Here is a 21,055-nt window from a genome sequence, read left to right as displayed (position 1 = left end):
CCAACGTTAAAGATGCATGGCGCCACCTACTGTACCGGAATTGTAGCATCATGACTTCACAAAGAAGTTTATACTCTGAATATTAAACCTGTTTAAATATTTATATAAAGCCCTTTGATGCTGTAATTGTTTGTCCCCTGTCTCTAACAGACCTTTGATGCTCCACTCCCTTCCCATATTTACCACCCTGCCCTTCTCCCTCTTTCTACACTGAACTTTCTACAACCTTTCAGACGCTTCCCTGCAGTTACAAGTCTCACATTTATCTGACACTGTCTTTTTCATGATAAAGTATAAAGTAGCATTGAGTCTTGTATGTTTTAATCTTAACCTAGAAAAAAATAACATTTTCTCTCCTACATTTACCTCTATTACTTCTCACTCTGACAGACTTTTGCATTTTGTAATAATCTCTACCCCTTTGTGTCATTATTCCACATTTCCTGCCAAAATGTCATTATTCCGCAGATGTGCGGGATGTGTGGGATACTTGATGTGCCTTCTGCACAGCAGGCGCCATGCTGCCACCTACAAGTCAAGTCAATTTTATTTGTATAACAGTTCAAGGTGCTTAACATCAGCATAAAAGCAACTGATGAACACAATAAAATCGTTTTAAAGCAAAGTTTAAAAATACAGAAATAAAAAAATTAATAATGAACAACAAATCACACACCTACAGGTGAATTACAACAGTGCAGTTGCGTCAAAGCCAACAGCAGCTCCCAAATCAGTTTAAAGATCCCCTGCAGACATGTATTAAAACATATGAAAATACTCTGCTTGGAACAATAATGTGTGTCTGATAGGTTTTTATCAAAAAAGCATAATTATCACGTTAAAATCCTTAAAATGACATCCTCTCCCTTAAAAAATTCCATAATCTATAAATATGCAATTATATTTAATATCAGAAGTTTAACTGCTGGACACAAGATGTCTCCTACTTCACTGTAAAGTCCATCCTCAGTGTTTGTTCACTGGAGGCTCCAAGTTTCCACTTTCCACTTACGATAAGTGAATACCGGACCAGGACTGGCTTCCAAACTGGTTGTGATGTCATTACTCATGCTCGTAGGCCCGTCCCCTTAAAATCAGATTTACAATGAGCGCAGAGAAACTTTCCACTTTCGGCAGATGAATGTGAAAACAGCTTTCCAGTGTCAAACACACTTACATCATTCTGCAGAGTGAAGCGCAAACATTACATTGTAACCCTATTCCAAACAAACAAAAAACAGCCTGAGCTGGTTGAAGAATTTCAGATCTCAGCAATTTCATTAATCGTTTTTTAAACACTGTAAATGTGTACAAATACAATAAAGCCGTTTTAATCAATAAGAGTTTATGACACAGTAAACACTCCTTGACAGGTGGGCTAAATGCCACTTTTCTCTTATTGCTTATTTCTGTTTGAATACAACGTGTTTGCTCACGATTTATCAAGTAAAAACATTGTTCTTCTCTGTTTATGAATGGAAACACTACTTATTGCAATATGCCAAACTACATTAAAATATGGTAGCTGTCTACTTAACACAGTCAAAGTACCTGCATGTAAGTGTACAGTCTATTGCATGTAAGTCTACACTTACATGCAAGTGAATTTGACTTTACAGAGTATTCAGTAGTTGTTAATTGAAACTCACTGTTGTCATCACTATTAGTAGTCAGTTACACAATAGTTTGTCGAGTAGTATGTCATACATTTTGCTGTTTATGGTAAAAATCTGTAAGTATGCACTAGTGAAAAGTGCAAATTAACAGTAATGCACATTACTGTTAATTTGCACTTTGCACTGTTTCACTGTAAACTGCAAAATGGACAACATACTACTCAACACACTATTATACTGTGTTTTGACTAACAAAACATATAAAGAACTTACTGCATCACTGTTTTATGTCCCCGGAGAACCACATGCTAGAGGATGTGAATAAGTGTGTCATCGCTCTGCAGGAGAAAGATGTTGACCGTTTGGATCGCTGTGCTGGGGCTATTCGAGGCCGTGCTGCCAGAGTTGTCCACGTGGTCACTACTGAAATGGATAATGACGAACCTGGAGTCTACTCAGAGAAGGTCTCGGAGGCCACAAAGCTCCTCACTAACACAGGCACCACACAAACATTACACAAACATTTGTTTCTGCCAATAGACTGTACACTTACATGCAGGTAATTTGACTTTAAAGAGTATTTTGTTGTTGTTGTTTCTTCTTCTGCCGTTTCTGCCAATAGACTGTAGACTTGCATGCAAGTGATTTGACTTTAAAGAGTATTCAGTAGTTGTTGTCAATTGAAACTCACTGTAGTCCTCACTGTTAGTAGTCAGTTACACAATTGTGTGTTGAGTAGTATATTGTACATTTTGCTCTTTATGGTAAAAATCTGTAAGTATGCCACTTGTGAAAAGTGCAAATTAACAGTAATGGACAGTCTATTCGCAGAAATGGCCAAAGAAACAACAACAACAACAACAGACCCAAGAGCCTTGCAGGCTCCCGACGCTCCCCGTCGACTCCCCTGACGGAGAGCCGCCAGTGTCCCTGAGAGCCTTGCAAGCTCCCGACGCTCCCCGTCGACTCCCCACCAGTGTCCCTGAGAGCCTCGCAGGCTCCTAATACGACTGCTAAAACTGTTCAAGAAAGACTATTTTCACCATTACACATATTTGTTAGTTCTGTTGTAATTTATCTGTACTTCAGCACATTGGCTTTGAAATGAAACCATGACTATGAGGTTCATCTTTCCTCTTTACCTTGATGGTGTTTACATCCACAGATGAACAGTGTAGGAATTGTAGCCTTAGTTTTTACTTGTAACTAAAGTCCTCCAATTCTAGCGGACCAAAAATAATTTGGCCAATTATAAAACAAACTTTATCATGATATCTAACATTTAGTGTCAAAATGTTTTCAGTCATTGACTGTCTGAAGTCTGTGATCCCAGAGGACACTTACATCTCCCCTGGTGATTCTATGTCAGACCTGAACTATAAACTGAACTTTTGCCTTTGGTCTGATTTTCGGTGAGTGACACACCTGCTCAGCTGGACTGAGGTCAGGTGATGACAATGCCAGTGGAGAACATCCCACTGCTGGGTCACAAAAAACTCCCTGGCTGCATTTGCTGTATGTTTAGGATCATCCTCCTCCTGCATTGTCCTACAGTGGGCAGACTACCTAAAAAAGCGGGCTACAGTTGCTCCACTGTTCACCCAATATGAATGTAAACACAAAAAATAAACTACTTAAAACCAAGACAGCACTTTCATACATTCAAAACAACTTAAATGTGTCACTGTCTGAATGATGGACTTAACTCTGCTCTCTACTTACCAACTGCTAGTTTCCTCTGGCTGTTTCCAGGTAATCCTGGTGCAGTCACTGGATGAGTTTATGCATCAACGGAGGTCCCACACCTGTCAAATAGGACACATGACATTTATTATATTATTTACATGTCTTTACTTTGTAGTCTGCATACACAAACACATTGCTGGTAATGTAAACATTTGTGAGCTTAATAAATCCAAAATGCATGTCAAAACACCCCTAATCCCTACATATATGATTTAAGAGGGTCCAGTTAATTCATATATTTCGACATTTCTCACAGCAAATAATCCAAATAATGTGCAAAAAACTGATAATAATAAAGGAGTGACGTTAACATACAACAGTTACTACGGTGGTGGGCAGGTAAATAATTTAAATTTGTGTTTGGTTGGAGAGGTTACCTCGATAAAGTCATGCACACAACAAGACAACCAGACCACAAGCATAAATTTGGACTCACCTGTACGTAACGTCGATGTCTGCAGCGGCTCAGTGAGTCTCCATAACACACGCTGCGTTTACTTTGAAAATCCCTGAGTTGGTTCCGCCACCTCCGTTTCTTTCTTTTTTAAAACATAAACAGTTTTATCTCCAAAGTGTGTAAAAGAAGTTATGAATTGTGTTTATTATTTAGGCTATTTGTTTAATTATTTAGTATGGCTCTCCTTAAATTAATCTGCGGCTAACACGCTTCAAAACGCGTAACTTTTACTTTGAAGGCGAGCTGTCTCTGTTTCCGGCTCTCAACTTCCTGTTTCAATTTTCTGTGTACAAGTTGGATAATGGAACAAGCTGGACACTCAGGCGCGCTGAATTGTACTTTACTTCTTAATACAATGAAATCTAGAAATATCCCCAAAATGGGGTTTTCAGTATACAACGTGAACAACTGCAAATGAATTATACTTCATTCACGGACCGTAAATGTACTTATTTTCTTTCCATCACTGGTATTGTATGAACTAAGTCCTTGAGGTTACAGGTGAAACAGACAAGACAAGGTAGACAAGGAAAAAGTGCCGTGAGATGAAAGCTGGGGTCCTGCATAATGGCCTACATCTGTCTTTAGTTGGATTGAATAGTCCATATGTATACATATATGTATATATAAACAGTGGTGGAAGAAGTATTCAGATCCTTTACTTACCAATACAGCGATGTAAAAATACTCCATTACAAGTAAAAGTCCTGCATGAAAAATCCTACTACAATAAAAGTACATAAGTATTATGAGCTTGATGTAGTTAAAGTATTGCAGTAAAAGTAGTGGTTTGGTCCCTCTGACTGATATTATCATATATGACATCATTAGATTATTAATAGTGAAGCATCAGTGTTAGAGCAGCATGTTACTGTTGTAGCTGCTGGAGGTGGAGCTAGTTTCAACTACTTTATCTACAGTTAGCTAATTTAGTCCAGTGGTTTCCAACCTAGGGGTCAGGCCCCTCCAAAGGGTCACCAGATATATCTGAGGGGTTGTGAGATGATTAATGGGAGAGGAAAGAAGAACAAACAAAGTTCTGATACACAAATCTGTTTTCAGTTTCTTGATTTTTTTCTCTTAATCTTTGATTTTTGGTGAAATATTGGATCATTTGAACATTTATTGAAATGAAACCATGTGAGAAGTTTAGAGGGAAAAATCACTATTTGGTGGAGCTGTTAACAACTCATAGACATGTGAAATGTGACCCCGACTACACACTGCTTTTTGTAAGACGTCAAAAGACAAAGAGGTTGGAAACCACTGGTTTCATCTTTAACAATGTGTTGTATTTTTAAAGCTTTTTATATTATCCATTGTGTCAAATCTTCATCTGAAAAGTAACTAAAGCTGTCAAATAAATGTAGTGGAGTAGAAAGTACGAGGTATAAAGTAGCATCAAATGGAAATACTCAAGTAAGAGTACCTTAAAATCGTATTTAAGTGGGCGTACACTACTTGAGTAAATGTAGGCTACTAAAAGTTAGCTCGCTGTCCGATAAATGTGGCAGTTTAGGGAAGTACGAGGAGCTCTGAACGCATCGGGGTGGAAGGTGGGTTTTTCTCCTCTTTTTACTCTTTCTGGGGTGGGCAGGAGGGGGCATAGCGTCTCATTTTTCCATTTGCATCGCAGTGAGGAGCAAAAACCGAAGCTGCTTTACAAATGTCAGCGGATTAAAGTGAGGAGACCTGGAGGAGGATGCTACAGAAACGCGACCACATCAACACACACGGGACGGAGCGGAAATAAGAGGAATAAGTTCATTTGGGGTTTTTTTTTTTTAATCGCAGGCAAAGTTTGACGTAATTCTTCTCCCCGGGGTCGAGACATCAGGAAAAGGCTGTAGTGTCATCATGGAAGTATTTCCTAAGAAGTAAAAGATATCTTCAACTTGGACTTGGAGGTAACGTGGGTGAAAACATTTACAGCAGCAAGTTGTCAGCAGTAGTTCAGGTTTTCCAGATGTGTTTGCTGATGCAGACAGCGGCTGGCTAATGAAATACACTCACACCCCAAGAAAAAAGTTCTAACCTTGCAGATTTTTAGGATTTATTAAAGTCGCTGGTTAACGAATATATGACCGGCTTTAGTGTTTAGTCATAAAAAAGTCCCAGAATAACGGAGTTTTCAACTTTTTTCCCCCCTGGATATAACGACTCGTCGACGTTTTGCGATATGGACGGACACAGAGGAGACAAACTAAAGGATAATAAATAGTAAGAGCCGGACGGTGTGATGAAAATGTTATTTCGGTGAAGACCTTGGAAACTCGCAAGGGAAGCCCAATGAGTGGGACACAGTCAACACTCACTGACAGGTAGGCTAAATGACCTTTTCAATCAATCAATCAATCAATCACTTTATTTGTACCCAGTGGGGCAGTTGGTTATGCAGAAGTGGGACGCATACATTCAGCACACATAAAGGGTACACAAATACAACACACAACACACCAAAAAACATAAGTACACCGTAAATATACTGAGTTAATTAAAAAGATAAAAAACAATAAGTTAAAACATTATGCTAATAACTATCTTTTCCACCCAAAGTTTAGGAGGGAGATGGTAGAGGGTGTAACGGAGTGTTTTCTTTCTCTATTGCTTATTGCTACTTGACAGCGCATTTCCTCATGATTCATCAAGTTAAAAAGAATATTTCTGAGTAGTAATACAACTAATTGCACCACAGCAAACTCCATTAAAAAATATTGCTGCTTGTTGGAAAACAAACACAACAAGAAGAAAGTGTTTTAAGTTATTTTACCATTTATTTCAGTAACCTGGGTAATTCAGCCATCAAGTTATTCACCTTAAGAACTCTACATTTCTGTAAAGCATCAGTTTTCTAAACTAGTTTGCCCTCTTCACTACCCTTTGTGGTGGGAGACGGTAGCTGCGTGGAATAATGAGGGATTCAATTTGTAAGTTGAATCATAGTAAATGTAAATGTGTTTGATTCACCTGATATACGCCAAGGCGAACGCCAGGCTTTGATTATTTCCTTGAGGTCTTAACTCATCTTATACCTTCTATGTTATCAGGGATTTTTTTTTTTGGGGGGCAAGTTAAAATGTAGTGTTCCCTGTATAAAATCTAAAGCGGAGGAACAAGCTTCCCTGGTCAAAACCAGCTGGTTCATCTTCCTGGAATGATTGTTTCTTTACCTGCGGCCCTTAAAAGCTTGCCCAGAGGCTCCTGTGCATTTTTGTGTTCATCCAGATCAGGATGCTGAGGTGCTCAGACCCCCTGGAACAATTTCCTTGTAGTCTGGCTTGACTGAAGGTGGACTAAACATATTCCTTAGTATTTATACAGTGAAGCAGTATTTTGAAGAGGGCTACTGAATGACCTCCATATGTTTCAGTGACTCTACAATCACATTACTTCTGACAGCATCATACACAAACTGTTTGAGGTTGTGTTAAGTGTTAATAACCTACATGTCAATATAAATCTAAAGGTATGATCATATGACTTCCCCCTCATTGAACTGGACGTATCACAGGAAACACAGGTTGATGTAAGCATTTATCTTGTGTCTTTAGCCGTCTGCTTCTTGGCAGAGAAATAACTTCCTGATAATGTCTTTGAGGTCTGGAGTTTGTTGGTACCAACTTGAAACATTTTGGGCAATCGTCCACCTCTGTAAGAACTGTATGAGGTGAATTGTTGTAGAAATGTTAATGGTTGACTTTCAGCTTTTCAGATTCCATCCCACATAAGTCACTTGTATATTTTTATACTCTGTTATCAGGAGTTTCCTCTGAGGAAATGCCAAAATAAAGGCACACATGACTGCCTCGGAAAGTAAAACAAGTCATTTGATTTCTTGACCTTCAGCCTGCAGGAAGGCCTGAGCCTCTCTTCTGCTTTGCTGCCTTTTACAACAATGGGCCTCTTCTGTGTAGTTTTGATTCTCTGTAATGTTTCCATCACAAATTACAGATAAAATCCCAGCAGACTGTGGAACTGGAAAGCATGACTTTGAGAAGACAGACTGAGATAAACATGTTATCTTCAAACTCATGTGTATCAAACTCTTGGATAAAATATCTCAAAGAAGAACGCTGTAAGCTCACAGAATCATTAATGGTCCAAAACGTGTCACCTCAGGACAACCCGTCAACCAGAACGCCAGCTAAGACGGAACAGAAAGAACAAGCTTAACAGTTTAAATGAACAGATAAAGATTTTGGGACATAAACATCTTTGCTTTTTTTTTTTCCAAGAGTGAGATGAGTAGATTGTGTGTTAAGGAGGTTGTGTTAGGACGTGGTTAGTCTAGCTTAGCATAAAGAGTGGAAACAGGGAAACAGCTCGCAGCTGTGCAAAGTTTAAAATACGCCAACCAGCACTTCTAAATCTAACATACTGTGTACTGTAGTATCACATTTGTCTCATCTGTACACAAACGGAAATTTAAAAACAACAGTTTTAGGATTTAGGAGGAACTTACTCATCTCACTCTTAGAGGGAAATATTTCCTAGTATTGTTTCCAAGTATTGAACTGTTAAAATTTACATAATCTTCATACTCGTCAAACCATGCAGTGATCCTTCGTTCCCTGTACGGAAGCATCTGCATGTGTTGTGTTTAGTGGGTTCCTCAGTGGTTATAGAAAATGGATGTTAATAACTCCAGTGTCACAGTATGAAAAGTGTTTTGGTATCCCAAAATATAGAACATACTGCAATAAAGCTCAAATTTGGAGATTGTATTGTTGATTTATAATGGAATTTTGGATCTGTAATTAGTTTTAATCAGTGCAAAACATCGTCAAGTCCAGGTCTTTGCCTGTCATTTAAGGTGACCGGATTGCAGTCAGATAGTGCATGAAAGTACAGGTTTAAATGCACCCAAGATGCATTGAGGATGGATTGTGATCTGATCAGCCAAACCATCTCTGGTGGTGGTTCAGGGACGCATTGTGACCACATTGAACACAAGTGTAAATGCAATTGCATAATCGATCCACATATAACAACTAGGCAGAAATACGTAATCACGCATGACTGTTCCAAACCAATGAGGTAGCAGCCATTAGCCAGTTAGCGAGCTAAGCTACTAGCAAGAAAGCTATCGATATTCAAGACACTGGTGGACTGAGTCAAGACAGCTCTTTTCCACAATTCGAAAAGCAAGCAAAAGTACATACAATAATGCAGCTTCACGGACGGCTACCATCTTTTTTTGTTGTTGTTTTTTTGGAGTCGTGCAAACGAGAGGAGGATGTGATGTTTGGTTATTTGAGCTGGACAGAGTGATCTGATCTCAAACATATTAATATGGATATGAGATGCATTTTAATGCAAGGCGTAAAGGGACTAAAAGATTCACTACTCAGTATTTTTATTTTAACAATGGATCAAACGGCTATGTGTAATGTGAAAAGGATTCCACAAACCCACAGTGAATCATCACCGACTCTACAGTTGAGTTCCCTTCAGCTCTTCGAAGCTTTTTAGCATCTTTCAGCTCATTGTTTTGTTTTTTCAGTCTGCATCTTTATTTGTTGGCTCACTCTCACTGCTCTCATCAACCTCGTTTTCAGACGCAGCAGGCAGCTGTTTTCAGTGAAAGATCTCACTATACATTACCTGCCATGTACGACAGTCAGATAGTTCGTGGAGACCAAAACAGAGCAAAAAATAGAGTGAATATTAGAATTACATTTGTCAGGCGGACAGAAATCTTCAAAAGAATGTGAATATTGATTTGTGTCTGCTGGATGTGTAAATAGGAAACTCAACATGTCTTGTCTTTACTACTTATTGCACTTCCCCCAAATCTGTAAATGCAGATTTAAGAAATTATTCTAATTATTTAAACTTAAACTGTTCAATTCTGCAACTGATATTTGACATTATCACATTATGTAGACCTTTTTTCTAGAGCTGGTTCATAAGGTTGAAATCACAAACAGGAAAATTCATTGTGATATTTTCTGATATTGATATAATATACAGTACAGTACGGCAAATATATTAAAAAATCACATAAAATAATCAAAGTGAATCAAAGCATGAGACGCTTCATTTGTGTCAAACATAAACTTATTATGCTAGTTTGTATTTACAGCTTGCTTGGAAGCATTCATTTTTATTATTTTGGATCGTAACATTGTAACAATATTATTTAATTAGTGTCCAGCCTCACTTATAACATTTTCAACTATATCACCATATGATACGTGTACAGTCTTATCTTAAGAATTCATGCTTTCTGCATTAACTATGCAGAGGAACCACATGAGGGATGTGACTGATCACATCCTATGCCACTTGGTAAAGGTTCATCTTTATTGATGACCCTGATCCAACCTTTAACTGTAGAAAAATATATTCACTGCACATATTACATTTTTTTGTATCCGAGCTCCTGATGTCTCCTTGCATCTGTGTCAGTTTGAACTGTGAATGTTTCTGTTCAGATAAACTTTAGTTATTTTACTTGCAAATTAGCTGACTTTGATCTGGTCTTTTCAAACTGGTTTTCAATACAAGTCTGTGAGGTGCTTCATCCCTCCTGTAATGACAAAGAAAGACACTCTGTGCATAATTGCATCTGTACATGTCTGTGTTTTATTATCTAAACAACACACTTCACTGTGGATTTTTTAAGGTTGGCACTGAAGTCTGTACTGCAGAAAGGGTTCAGTTGCTCGGCAACATGTGTGCCAAATCCAGCAGCTTGGTTAGGTCACTTCTTGGATGTTGTTCAAAGGTTTCTCAGTGAGAAGAATTCAATTTGAACTGCCTGCTAGGTTTCTCCTAACATTTGTGATATTTTACTGTCTGGATGTGACAATTCCCAGCAGGGGACATGTTCTCTTATCTGCGTAGCCTCAAGACACAGACCTTCCTGTAGAATACTGCATTCTTGGTCTTGTTGGACATGTGGCGCAGCAGGTTACAAAAATAATCTGAGTTCCCTGGAAGTTTGGTAGAAGCAGCAGGAGTGATAACCGGTCCTTTTGGTTTTATCAGTATGATGATGTTCTCGCCAAAGTAGAGTTTCAGAGATCAGGGAACATGGCTAAAAATAGTCCAACAGGACAACAAACACAAACAGCCAGCTGAACATACGCGTTTTAAACAAGCCGACATGTTAGTCAAATTTATTTGAAAGAGAAACTTCCTGGTTCAGTTTTGATCTATATATTATACTTGCCGTAGGGCTGCAGCTAATGATCATTTTTTATCACTGATTAATCTGCTGATTATTTTCATTTAGTCTATGAAATGTCAAAAAGCAGGAAAAAACCCTCCCATCTTATCTCCAGGGTAACTCATTCAGATGTCTTGTTTTGTCTGACCAACAGCCCAAAAAGAAAAGCAGCAAATTCTCATATTTTAGAAGCTGGAACCGACACATTTTTGGCATTTTTGCTTGAAAAAATAGTAGAACAATGACTCAGTTATCAAAATAGTCAATTTTTGTTTGGTCAACTCCTTTAACGTTAATATAGAGGTTTGGAGATTAGAGATTATAGTAATTAGTTGATTGACAGAAAATTAATCGCCAACTATTTTGTTAACTGATTTATCAATTTGACCAATTTTTTTAAAGAAAAAATGCAAAAACTCTCTGGTTCCAGCTTTTAAATGTGAATATTTTTTAGTTTCTTTAGTCTTTTATGACAGTAAACTGAATATCTTTGGGTTGTGGACTGTTGGTTGGGACAAAACAAGACATTTTAGGTTGCATCTTGGGCTTTGAGAAACAGCGATCAACATTTATCACACATTTTCGGACATTTTTATAGACCATTCAACTAATCGATTAATAGAGAAAATAACCAACAGATTCATCTTTAATGAAAAAAATCGTTAGTTGCAGCTCTAGTTTACAACCCGTCTGTTTCTTGCCTTGTTGGACTTCTTTAGTGATGTTCTGCGTTGTAAAAACAGTTTTGTGCATCTTTGATTTGTCTCGATGTCACTCCATCTCCATTTTTATCTCCCATTAACGTGTTTAGTACCGCCTACTACATTAATAATTTGACATATAGATGATAATATTCTAACCTTTATGAATACGAAATACATTTTTGAGTAAGTAATAGTCTCTTATATGGAGCTGATGAAGTTAGAAATCACACATCTGAACTGTGTTTACTGAGCTCTCCTTCCCTCGCAGGATGTCCGGGAGCTGACTGCATAATGAGCTGCTGTCCCAGTAAATCAGGAGCTAAACACACGCAGATGCAAATACATGTAAATCTGACCCACAGAGTTTCTGTAGAGAGATCAGAGAGGCAGTTGAAGACTTTTCCTGTGGCCATTTAGAACAGATGTAAACATTTTCTCCTTTAAACACGGTCTATGACATATATGACATAGTTTGTTTGATGCGTACTTTACATCTTCAAGCCGATCAGGCAATATCAATAACTTTTCTGAGAGTTTTTGGATTTTCTCTCAGCTGTTTTCTTCAGTTTAAATATGACCAAACCTGCCAGACTCATGTGTTTGTTTATTTATTTGTATGCAAGGCAACTAATGGTTATTTTTAGTATTGATTGATCTTCTGGGTTAATTGTTAAGTCTACAAAACATCAGGAAATAGTGAAAAATGTCCGTCACAGTTTCCTACTGTCCAAGGTGATGTCATCAAATGTCTTATTTAGTCCGATCAACAGTCCAAAGATATTCAATTTAATATAAAGTAAGACAATTTGAGCAGCTGGATGTTTGGCATTTTTGCTTGATAATTGACTTAAATGATTAATTGATTATCAAAATAGGTGATTCATGTTCTAGGCCAGTGTAAGAACAGTGCTTTGATCTAGGACGTAGGATAAACCTGAATGCCTGCCTGCTGTGCACCAGCTCTTTTTGCTCTTTGTCACACAGTTTTGCTGATCTGTGTGTTTTCCCACCCGCCGACCTCCCACCCCCCCCCCCCCCACTCCCCCCCTACACCCCCTCCACCCCCTGCCCCAGGCCCTGACGGGAAGGGGTGACATCACTGTTAAATAATGTCTGTCAGGCCCACTAGGCCACCAGCTCTTCCTGACTGACACAGACGCTGGTGACAGAACCGACCAGACAGACCCCACTTTCGTGCTTCTGCATCTAATATAACCCTCCAATATTATTACTGATAAATTAAGAACCTAATCTACATGCTGTGAACTGTGCAGGCTTTACCATCACTCCATTTGAAGAATGTAAATCCTATAGAACAGATTCAAAAGTTGGATGTTGCCGTCCATTCAGCCAGAGGCTCTCTTTGCCTTTTCAGTGCAACCAAAGGTATGCACAGTGTGGCCTCATAAATACATACAGTGCCATCATAATCAAAATCAGGTTATTCAAAGTTACTATCATGCAATTTAAAACTTTGGACAAAAGCAGCGCCTAACAAATAACATGTAATTAGTAAAACAATGGATTATGTTTGTCAGTGCAGTAGCACGCTTTTGAAAGGGTATGATGTCTCAGCAAGCAAACATAATGTAAACATGCAGATTTTCCACCTTTGGATGAATTATTTGGATTAAAAACTGACGTTTTGTATTTGAATTGACATATACTAACATACATGTTTGCCAGCTGCGATGTCTGTCCATCTGAAAGTCATTTGACATTTCATTCACAGGAAGCTTGCCCTGCTTTTTGGTTTAATAATATTCCCACTGTAATTTTTTTTAATGTGAGAAACATCCAACTTATCTGAGTTTTCAATTTAAAGGACCAGTGTGTAGGATTTAGTGGCATCTAGTGGTGAGGTTGCAGACTGCAACCAACTGAATACCCCTCCTCTTCCAAACGTGTAGGAGAACGTATGTTGGCCGTAAAACTTGCTAAAAACAGAGCTGATGTTTGGTTTGTCCACTCTGGGCTACTGTAGAAACATGGCGGTGCAACATGGCGGGATCTGTGGAAGAGGACCCGCTCCCTATGTATATATAAAGTGCTAAGCTAACGAAAACACAATGGTTTTTATTTTCAGGTGATTATACGCTAATTAACACATACTTATAAATATTATATTACATTTCTGCAAAGTCTGTTCTGCTAGAAGCCACTAAATTCTACATACTGCACCTTTAATCTATTCTTCTAAATCACTTCATCTGAGTATGTTAGCTGCTGCCTGTGGAAGCACAGATCATTGCGAAACACAGATTTATTGGACAGCTGATGACTGAATACAAAAATAAGTTAATATCTTTTATAATGTTTGTATATTTGTATATGTCAGCGTCACAATTTAATGGCAATCAATTGAATAATTGTTTCAGTCTGGCTCAAAGTGGTGGACTGACTGCTAGCTGCTGGCACGTCTTAAAATGTGTCTGTTGCTTGAATTGTTTATTATTTCTTCTGAATTGATTTGGACTTACTCATCATGAAAGACAAACAAAGCTTCAAGTGACCAAAGACAAGTCATTCTTTGGCAGATTAGCTGTGCAATGATCAGCCATTCATGCCGAGATGTAATAATTACAGTTATTTACAGATGTATGACTCTAGCTCAGACTTTAAACGGTTCTCAGACTAAACACTGTTGGATAATGAACATACAGTACAATATTTACATTGTTCTTGAATAAATCAGTCCACAAAATGGTCCTCCAAGGGGATACAGCCTTCAAGATTAAAATTACGTGTTGTCAAGTCATTGATATAATAATGATTTATGAGCTTAAAGACCTTACCAACACATCATCAAGTCTGGGAAAATATATGTTGTAAGATTTATTTATATGACTAATTCCTCTATACACCAGCGATGTAACTCTGCTAGCTGAATGTGACCGTGGAGTCTGAGTGGTGATGGAAGTAAAGATATGTTTCAGTTGGTATAGGTTGAATAAAATCTAGTTTGTGTAAGGATTTACTGTAAGTTTTCATCCACGTTGTGTTTGGACAGCCTACACTGAGCCTCTCTATCAGATCGTTCCTGGGAGTTAACAAGCTTATATTGAATTTGGATGTTTGTGGTTACACAGTGGCGGGAGCCAAGTGATGTCAGATGCAAATACGTGATGACTAATTACTGGAACAGACATGAAAATATTCTTTCTGGAAAGCTCTCATCATTAACCAGTGAAGTGATTGATTTATAGGTTTAGTCTGGTGAAGTTGTCCTAAAAACAAGTATTATCTTTGTAGTCAAAACTTGATATAGCTTAAAAAAAATCTATTAAAAACAAATCAGTCAGCCAAAGTGTTGCACTCGGTGACATGTTCCTACTTTTTAAAGAACATGGGAATATCTTGCTGCATTCATAATAAGTATAAAACTACTGTTTTTAGGGTTTTAGCCTCTTACTTTAGCTTTAAAACATTAGCTGCTCTCTGGAGTTGAGTCCTTTGCTGTTATCATCCCAGAGGAATTGTCTGGTATTTTTGGCATCCAAGACATAAGTGGACTGCTGCATGTTTTTTTTTCCTCTTCTGATAACTGTGCACTAGGCAAGTAAAGAAAGTGAACAAATTAGCCAGCAGACATGTAACCCAGACAAGCGGCACTAACACAATAAGCTAATTAATGATTCCCTTTTATCGTGGTGCCAGTAAACTTTTCACGTGGACATGAACACTTTTTTTGTTTGTGAACCTGAGTTGTTGAATTTTTTTTTTAACCTTTAGTGCCTCAAAAGTACTGGACAGAACAAATGCATCAAATTGTAATGAACTCTACAGAGACAGGCCATATCTCTGCATGCAGCATTTGGCGTATGTGACAACTGATAAGTAACAAGAAATTGCCAAAGATCCTGCAGTAATCAGTTTAACCTATTTATGGAGATTGTCATTGATTTCTTATATAAATTAAAACATTTATTTAGGGCTGCAACTAACAATTGTTTTCATTATTGATAAGTCTTTGGTCTGTAAAATGTCAGAAAATGGTGAAAATTGCCCATCACTGTTTCCAAAAGCCGAAGATGCAACTTCAAATGTCCTGTTTTGTCCCGATCAACAGTCCATAACACAAAAATATTCAGTTTACTGTCACAGGAGCATAAAGAAACCAGAAAATATTCACATATTCACACAGAATTTGGGCGTTTTTTCGTAAAAAAGGACTCAAAACAATTAACTGATCATCAAAATAGTTGCTGATTAATTGTCTGTTGATCAACTAATGAATTAATTGACTAATTGTTGCAGGTCTAGTCTAGGCAAAAGCTAGCTGTGTTGAGCTATGAACTAGTTTTGTTGTGGTCTTTAACATAATTGTTCTCTGAAGCCTGAATTCTTCCCTCTTGTCCAGCAATGACGTCTTATCAACTGCTTATCTCCTCCAAGGCTCCGTAAGTGGGCTTTCCAATGTTTAGAGAAAAAGACAAGGTTACAACTGCAATGCTCTCCGATGTGACACCATTTCCCCCTTTTTTCCTGTAATTGTGACAGTTTTGTTGCGTCTAGGAGAGTGGAATCAGTTTCAGTTGTTTAGTCTTCTAACAGCTTGACACAAAAGAAAAAATCCTGGTTCTTGCATGAATCTGATAGTCCAGGATTTAATTTATTATATATATATTTTTTTGCAGTAAAATTATGAGTTTAGATAGGATGGTTCACACACTGTGAGCTAAGTTAAAATTCCCTCGGCCCTGTCTTCTGTCTTCCTTGTGCGCCTCCTCCGACCCGTCGCCCTCCTCCGTTTCTTTCCCAGCCTTCTCCCACATTCAGGAAACTGGAGCCGAGCCAAAAACCCTAGTCTCCGTTTCCGGGAATCTGTCCCACACAGCCACAGTATAGTAAGTAGGCTCTGACGTGGGAGCCATTGTTAAAAGCCCAGGGCCCCCATTGTCCAAGGGAGGAACGGCAGTACAAACAAACCCCCTCTTGCGGAACAAGTAGGAGGAGCTGCATGGGGGACAAGGAGAAGGAACCTCTGCTATTTATATATGAACTACCACCATGAAGTCCATCTCCCAGGAGGGATATCCATAATAAATCACTTGAATAAGTACCAAGAAGGAGGGCGTACATGAAGCTTGCTGAGATCTTGTTATTGGCATTATATTTAAAATTAGACATCAAGTGTTTGTCAGTGGATCCGCTCTATCAGCTCATAGACTGATGGCGTCTGTATGCTGTCTGAGAGGAAAAGAATGCTGTTGCCTGAGCAAGAAAAACAACATAATCAGTCATTTCAGCGAGTGCCCCATAACGTCATATGTTAACGTGCAAGTCACAAAACCTTCTAGCATCCGTAGCACTTATGATTGGAGCAAACAAAGAAATCAGGTGACCCTTATTATAGAGCGACATAATCTAGAGTGGATGGACGGTTCTACAAAACATTGGAGATTGCTGTTCGTTTCAAACTGCGAGTCAACATTGTGTTTTTTAAGCCATGATCACCATCGTCCCCTAACCTTCACCATGTGTTTATTATTGTAACCATTATGACAAAGGTCCCCAACCTTAAAGGAGATATAATCAATATTTTTTTTATAATAACAGTGTATCAAATGACAACATGTAATGTCAGAGGCGTGGCTCGTAGTGATGAACCTACAGAGAATTATCAGCGACTCTGCAGCTTTACGGAGCTTTATAACGAGTTTCAGCTCATCGTTAAGATGTCCGGCTGCAACTTCACTGTGTTAGTTCACTCGCAGCCCTTCTCATAGCGTCGTTTTCGGCTGCAGCAGGCAGCTGTTTTCAGAGAAAAAGCTCTAAAATCCCACTGTACACTACCTGCTCAACACCAAACAGCAAACAGACAAAGTTAGCGACTTGCTGGTGAACATAGTGGAGCATTTGGTAACCGGCCAGACATTTCCCTCAGGAGTTGGTAGAGAGCATAAACAGAGCTAAAAGAGAGTGACTAACATTCACCAGGTGGACAGAAACACAACTCAAAATGAATGACAATGTTGCTCCATAACTGCTGGATGTGGAAATAAGCAACTGTTTGCCAACAAGTTCAACATATAAACTTTAGATATATGTCAGTGTTGTGTTCAGAACTTGTTAAACCACAATGTTTCCCTAAACCTAACCAGGCTTAAACCATTATAAAACAGATTCATTTTTCAACAGTGATTAGTTTTGGAAGGCACAGACAAATTATTTCGTCCTGCTGATTATTATTGTCAGATCAGAAAACGCTTTTATGTATCTGAAGTGCATGGACCAACAAGGTACTTTGTTGTTTAATTTGCTGTGTGACTGACTTGCTGTGTTGTCCACCTGAGGAAAGATTGAAATATATGTTGTGGAGTTATTGTTTACTTTATGAAACATGGAAACCGATTGTAAATGTGTTGCCACTGAGGTTGTGACCAGCAGACCGGCAGCATAAATCTTGGTGGGGAAAGTGAAAGAGCAGCGCTTGCCCCTCCCTCATTACCACCACTAAGGTGCCCTCGAGCAAGGCCTTCAACCACACCTGCTCAGTGGCTGGTAGATCAGACTGTGGTTGTACTGGGCAGCTTCCAAGTGCGAATGTGATCAGGGCATTCATGTAAAAGAGAGGTTTTCTTTCAGTGAAACTTCCCTTAATGAAAAAAAGAAAAAGTATGGCACTGGCAGTACTAACAAGTACATGAATTGTCTTACCCACAGGAAGTAGACTTTCCTCCCACCCTCAACACCTCCACCCACAGCTGACTGATGTGGTCTATATTTATACTTTTGCAAGTTATATGCTTTTCCTCATCTGTCTCAGTCCCCTCACTTGTGATATCTTTGTTCTGGGTTTTGATCTTTACACAGACAAATAACAATATTTTAGTTTCATTTAACTTGATTCAACCTCACTCAGTTTGTGACATGTCATCAACATTAACCAGGTTTATAATATTGTTCAAATGTCTGTACAGGTATTACTAGAAATCCTTGATGTTATTACAACACCCAACAATGGCTCAGATTTTCATATTCTTTTAAAATTTTAATGCAGTTCTAACCATAAACAGTGACCCAGGAAAGAAATTTGGGATTTGGGGAAGCTATTTGGTGCTTTAATAATTTTAGTTAAATTTAAAGTTTGCATTTATTTATTTATTTTGATGTTTGGTATGTGTGTTCTCATTTTGCTACGTGTCTCTTTAGGACCCCAAGCATTCTCAACAAGGACCCCACAGACAAGAAACCTAAGAATGACAAATCGTCCGTCTCCCTCAAACATGAGTTTGACCCTACAGGTAAGAGATTTTGGTGCATACTTTTTCCTCTTGATTGATTGTTTCCTTAATTGCTGCAACATTTCTACTGTGAAACTGTGTGGTTTTAAAGTGCTAAAATCCAGTGTGAAGGTTCAACTGTATATGCTAAGAATGGGAAGCAAAGTCTTTTTGTTAGTTTTGCTTTACGGATGAATAAAAGTATGACTTTTTAATCTGGACTTCCACAGCAACACATTATAATCAAAGTGGTGATTTTGTGTAATTTGAATGTTTTGAGTTGAGATTAAATTACAACTTTGAGGAGTTCAGTGAATAAACTTTGCTAAACAACATTTTAAACCCTTGACTTGTTCTTATGTGAGGTTTGTCTTATCTGATTAAGTCTTTACTTTTAGTCATTACCACAGGGGCTGGTGAGGGAGAGAACAGACAAAGTTGTTAAAATGGTTGCCTGGGTTGCAGGGTTGACATTAATCCTTCCTGGCCTTTTCCTCACCCTGGAGTCTTGAGGCTCCTTCATGGAGGCCAGAAGACAACCAATTATCCATTCAGCTCTCTCAGATAAGTCTTTGAAGTGGGAGAAGGAAAAGGAAAACCAGACGGTGGCAGATAATGAGTCACTGAACTTCCTCACTGGCTACAGGAAGAACATCCCTAATGGAGTTTTCTTCATCTAGCGGATATTCTTTGCAGATTTCAGGATGATGTGGGAGTTTAGGACTATGAATTACTCAGCTGAGTTTATGGAGCGCTTGATTTCACAACATCAGGAGGACCTGGAAGATTTTATATGTATATTATTAGCTGTGATCTTTGCACATGGTCATTTGATTTTTTTGTGCCCTTTGCATAACATTTTAATCGAATATTGAAGCTGGATTTCCAAATTGTCACTTTATTACCAGTTAATTGAAAATAACACCGGGTGGTTTAAAGAATGTAAATATTTTAAACCGTGCACATACACTTGTTGATCAAACAGTATGCACTATTTTCTGTTACAGGATGAGACACTTGAGAAATTGAGAAACCAATTTCCTGAAATTGTTTCTCACTATACCTTAAATGATTTTATATAATTTTATAAAAATAGTAAAATAAATTAATAATAATACATTAAACACATTTAGTTTATTCTACTCTTTTTACTGTATTTTTTTTAAACATAATTTCTTAACTCATTTAAGTGTTTTAAATGCATTTAATGTAGTTTTATGTAAAGGCAAATGTTATGTATGAACAGTGTAATACAAATTACATTTTTAAAATTCATGTAATGTAATATAATTCATATCATTAATATCACATACATTACATTGATTTAAAAGTGAAAAGATGAAGGCATGATAAACTCTGATGAGAGGATACAAAAACATTGTCATCGAAGGATTTATTTTGGCTGAAAGAAACAGGACTTGTCAACATTTTCAGCATGTTTAGTTATTAATTCCACCTGTGCTTTTCTTGCAAAAACTAAACAAAATGTCTGCTGTCTGTGAATCTAATTCATGTGGGACAGAGTATGCACTTTAGCCGGGCGTCTAACCTAGCCCAGATGTACAGATGGCAAACACATGTTACACCGCCTGATTAAGTCCTGTTCAGTGCTGCTCTTGGTTTCCCAAGTTTGGTGCCACATGTAGTTGCCCCTTTGGTTCCCTTTGGTTTATGTAAATCTGAGTGCCATCTGTAAAAATATACATTTACCATGTCCACACAAAAGAATATAAAGAAACAATACTAGAGGACCTAACATAGACCCTTGCGGAACACCATATTTTAAATGAGCTGTAGAAATGTTGGACTTGACTAAGAATAGCACAGAAACTTTTATTTAAGTGTCAAACCAGTTCAGATGTGTGTGTGAGACTCCCTGATTTATCAAATGATGAAGTCATGGTCATCGTTGTCAAATTCTGCAGAACAAAAAGCAAATCAAGAGTGAAAATTTACACACTTTCACCAGCAGCGCAGAGAAGAGCAGCCATTGTTGGGGAGACAACATTTTCACAGATGCAGTTTCTGTTAATAAATGATACTGAGACCATATTTTCTTCCAAACATTACCTCAGCATTGTTCATTTATAAGCTTATCAAAATAAACCAGGTTGTTGTTTTCCCAGGCAATG

At 38.1% G+C, this 21,055-nt stretch overlaps 1 protein-coding gene and 1 long non-coding RNA gene across 4 annotated transcripts in view; one reads left to right on the top strand and one right to left on the bottom strand.

The window, feature by feature from the left end:
• Positions 1–178: 178 nt before the first annotated feature.
• Positions 179–4,445, bottom strand: LOC122995695. Of its 2 annotated transcripts, none has more exons than XR_006406841.1 (4): positions 3,799–4,445; positions 3,339–3,421; positions 1,890–2,105; positions 179–1,087 (listed from the first exon to the last, which is right to left on the bottom strand). It is a non-coding gene; the product is annotated as an uncharacterized LOC122995695 (long non-coding RNA). The 2 variants fall into 2 exon arrangements; XR_006406840.1 differs by having other exon boundaries at positions 1,890–2,039.
• An 842-nt stretch (positions 4,446–5,287) lies between these two features.
• LOC122995088 (rho guanine nucleotide exchange factor 12-like) overlaps positions 5,288–21,055 on the top strand; it is a 44,645-nt gene continuing 28,877 nt past the window's right edge. Inside the window, exons 1-3 of one of the 2 annotated variants that reach the window (XM_044370084.1) lie at positions 5,288–5,375; positions 5,456–6,140; positions 18,853–18,944. In XM_044370084.1, coding sequence (XP_044226019.1) covers positions 6,109–6,140; positions 18,853–18,944 — 124 coding nt within the window. In that variant the 5' untranslated portion in view covers positions 5,288–5,375; positions 5,456–6,108. Of the gene's footprint in view, positions 5,376–5,404; positions 6,141–18,852; positions 18,945–21,055 lie in introns of those variants that run through there. The other variant, XM_044370083.1, reaches the window with a different exon arrangement.

Source organism: Thunnus albacares, chromosome 13, assembly GCF_914725855.1.
Source record: "Thunnus albacares chromosome 13, fThuAlb1.1, whole genome shotgun sequence".
Classification (NCBI taxonomy): Eukaryota; Metazoa; Chordata; class Actinopteri; order Scombriformes; family Scombridae; genus Thunnus; species Thunnus albacares.
This window is presented reverse-complemented; position numbering and strand designations above follow the sequence as displayed.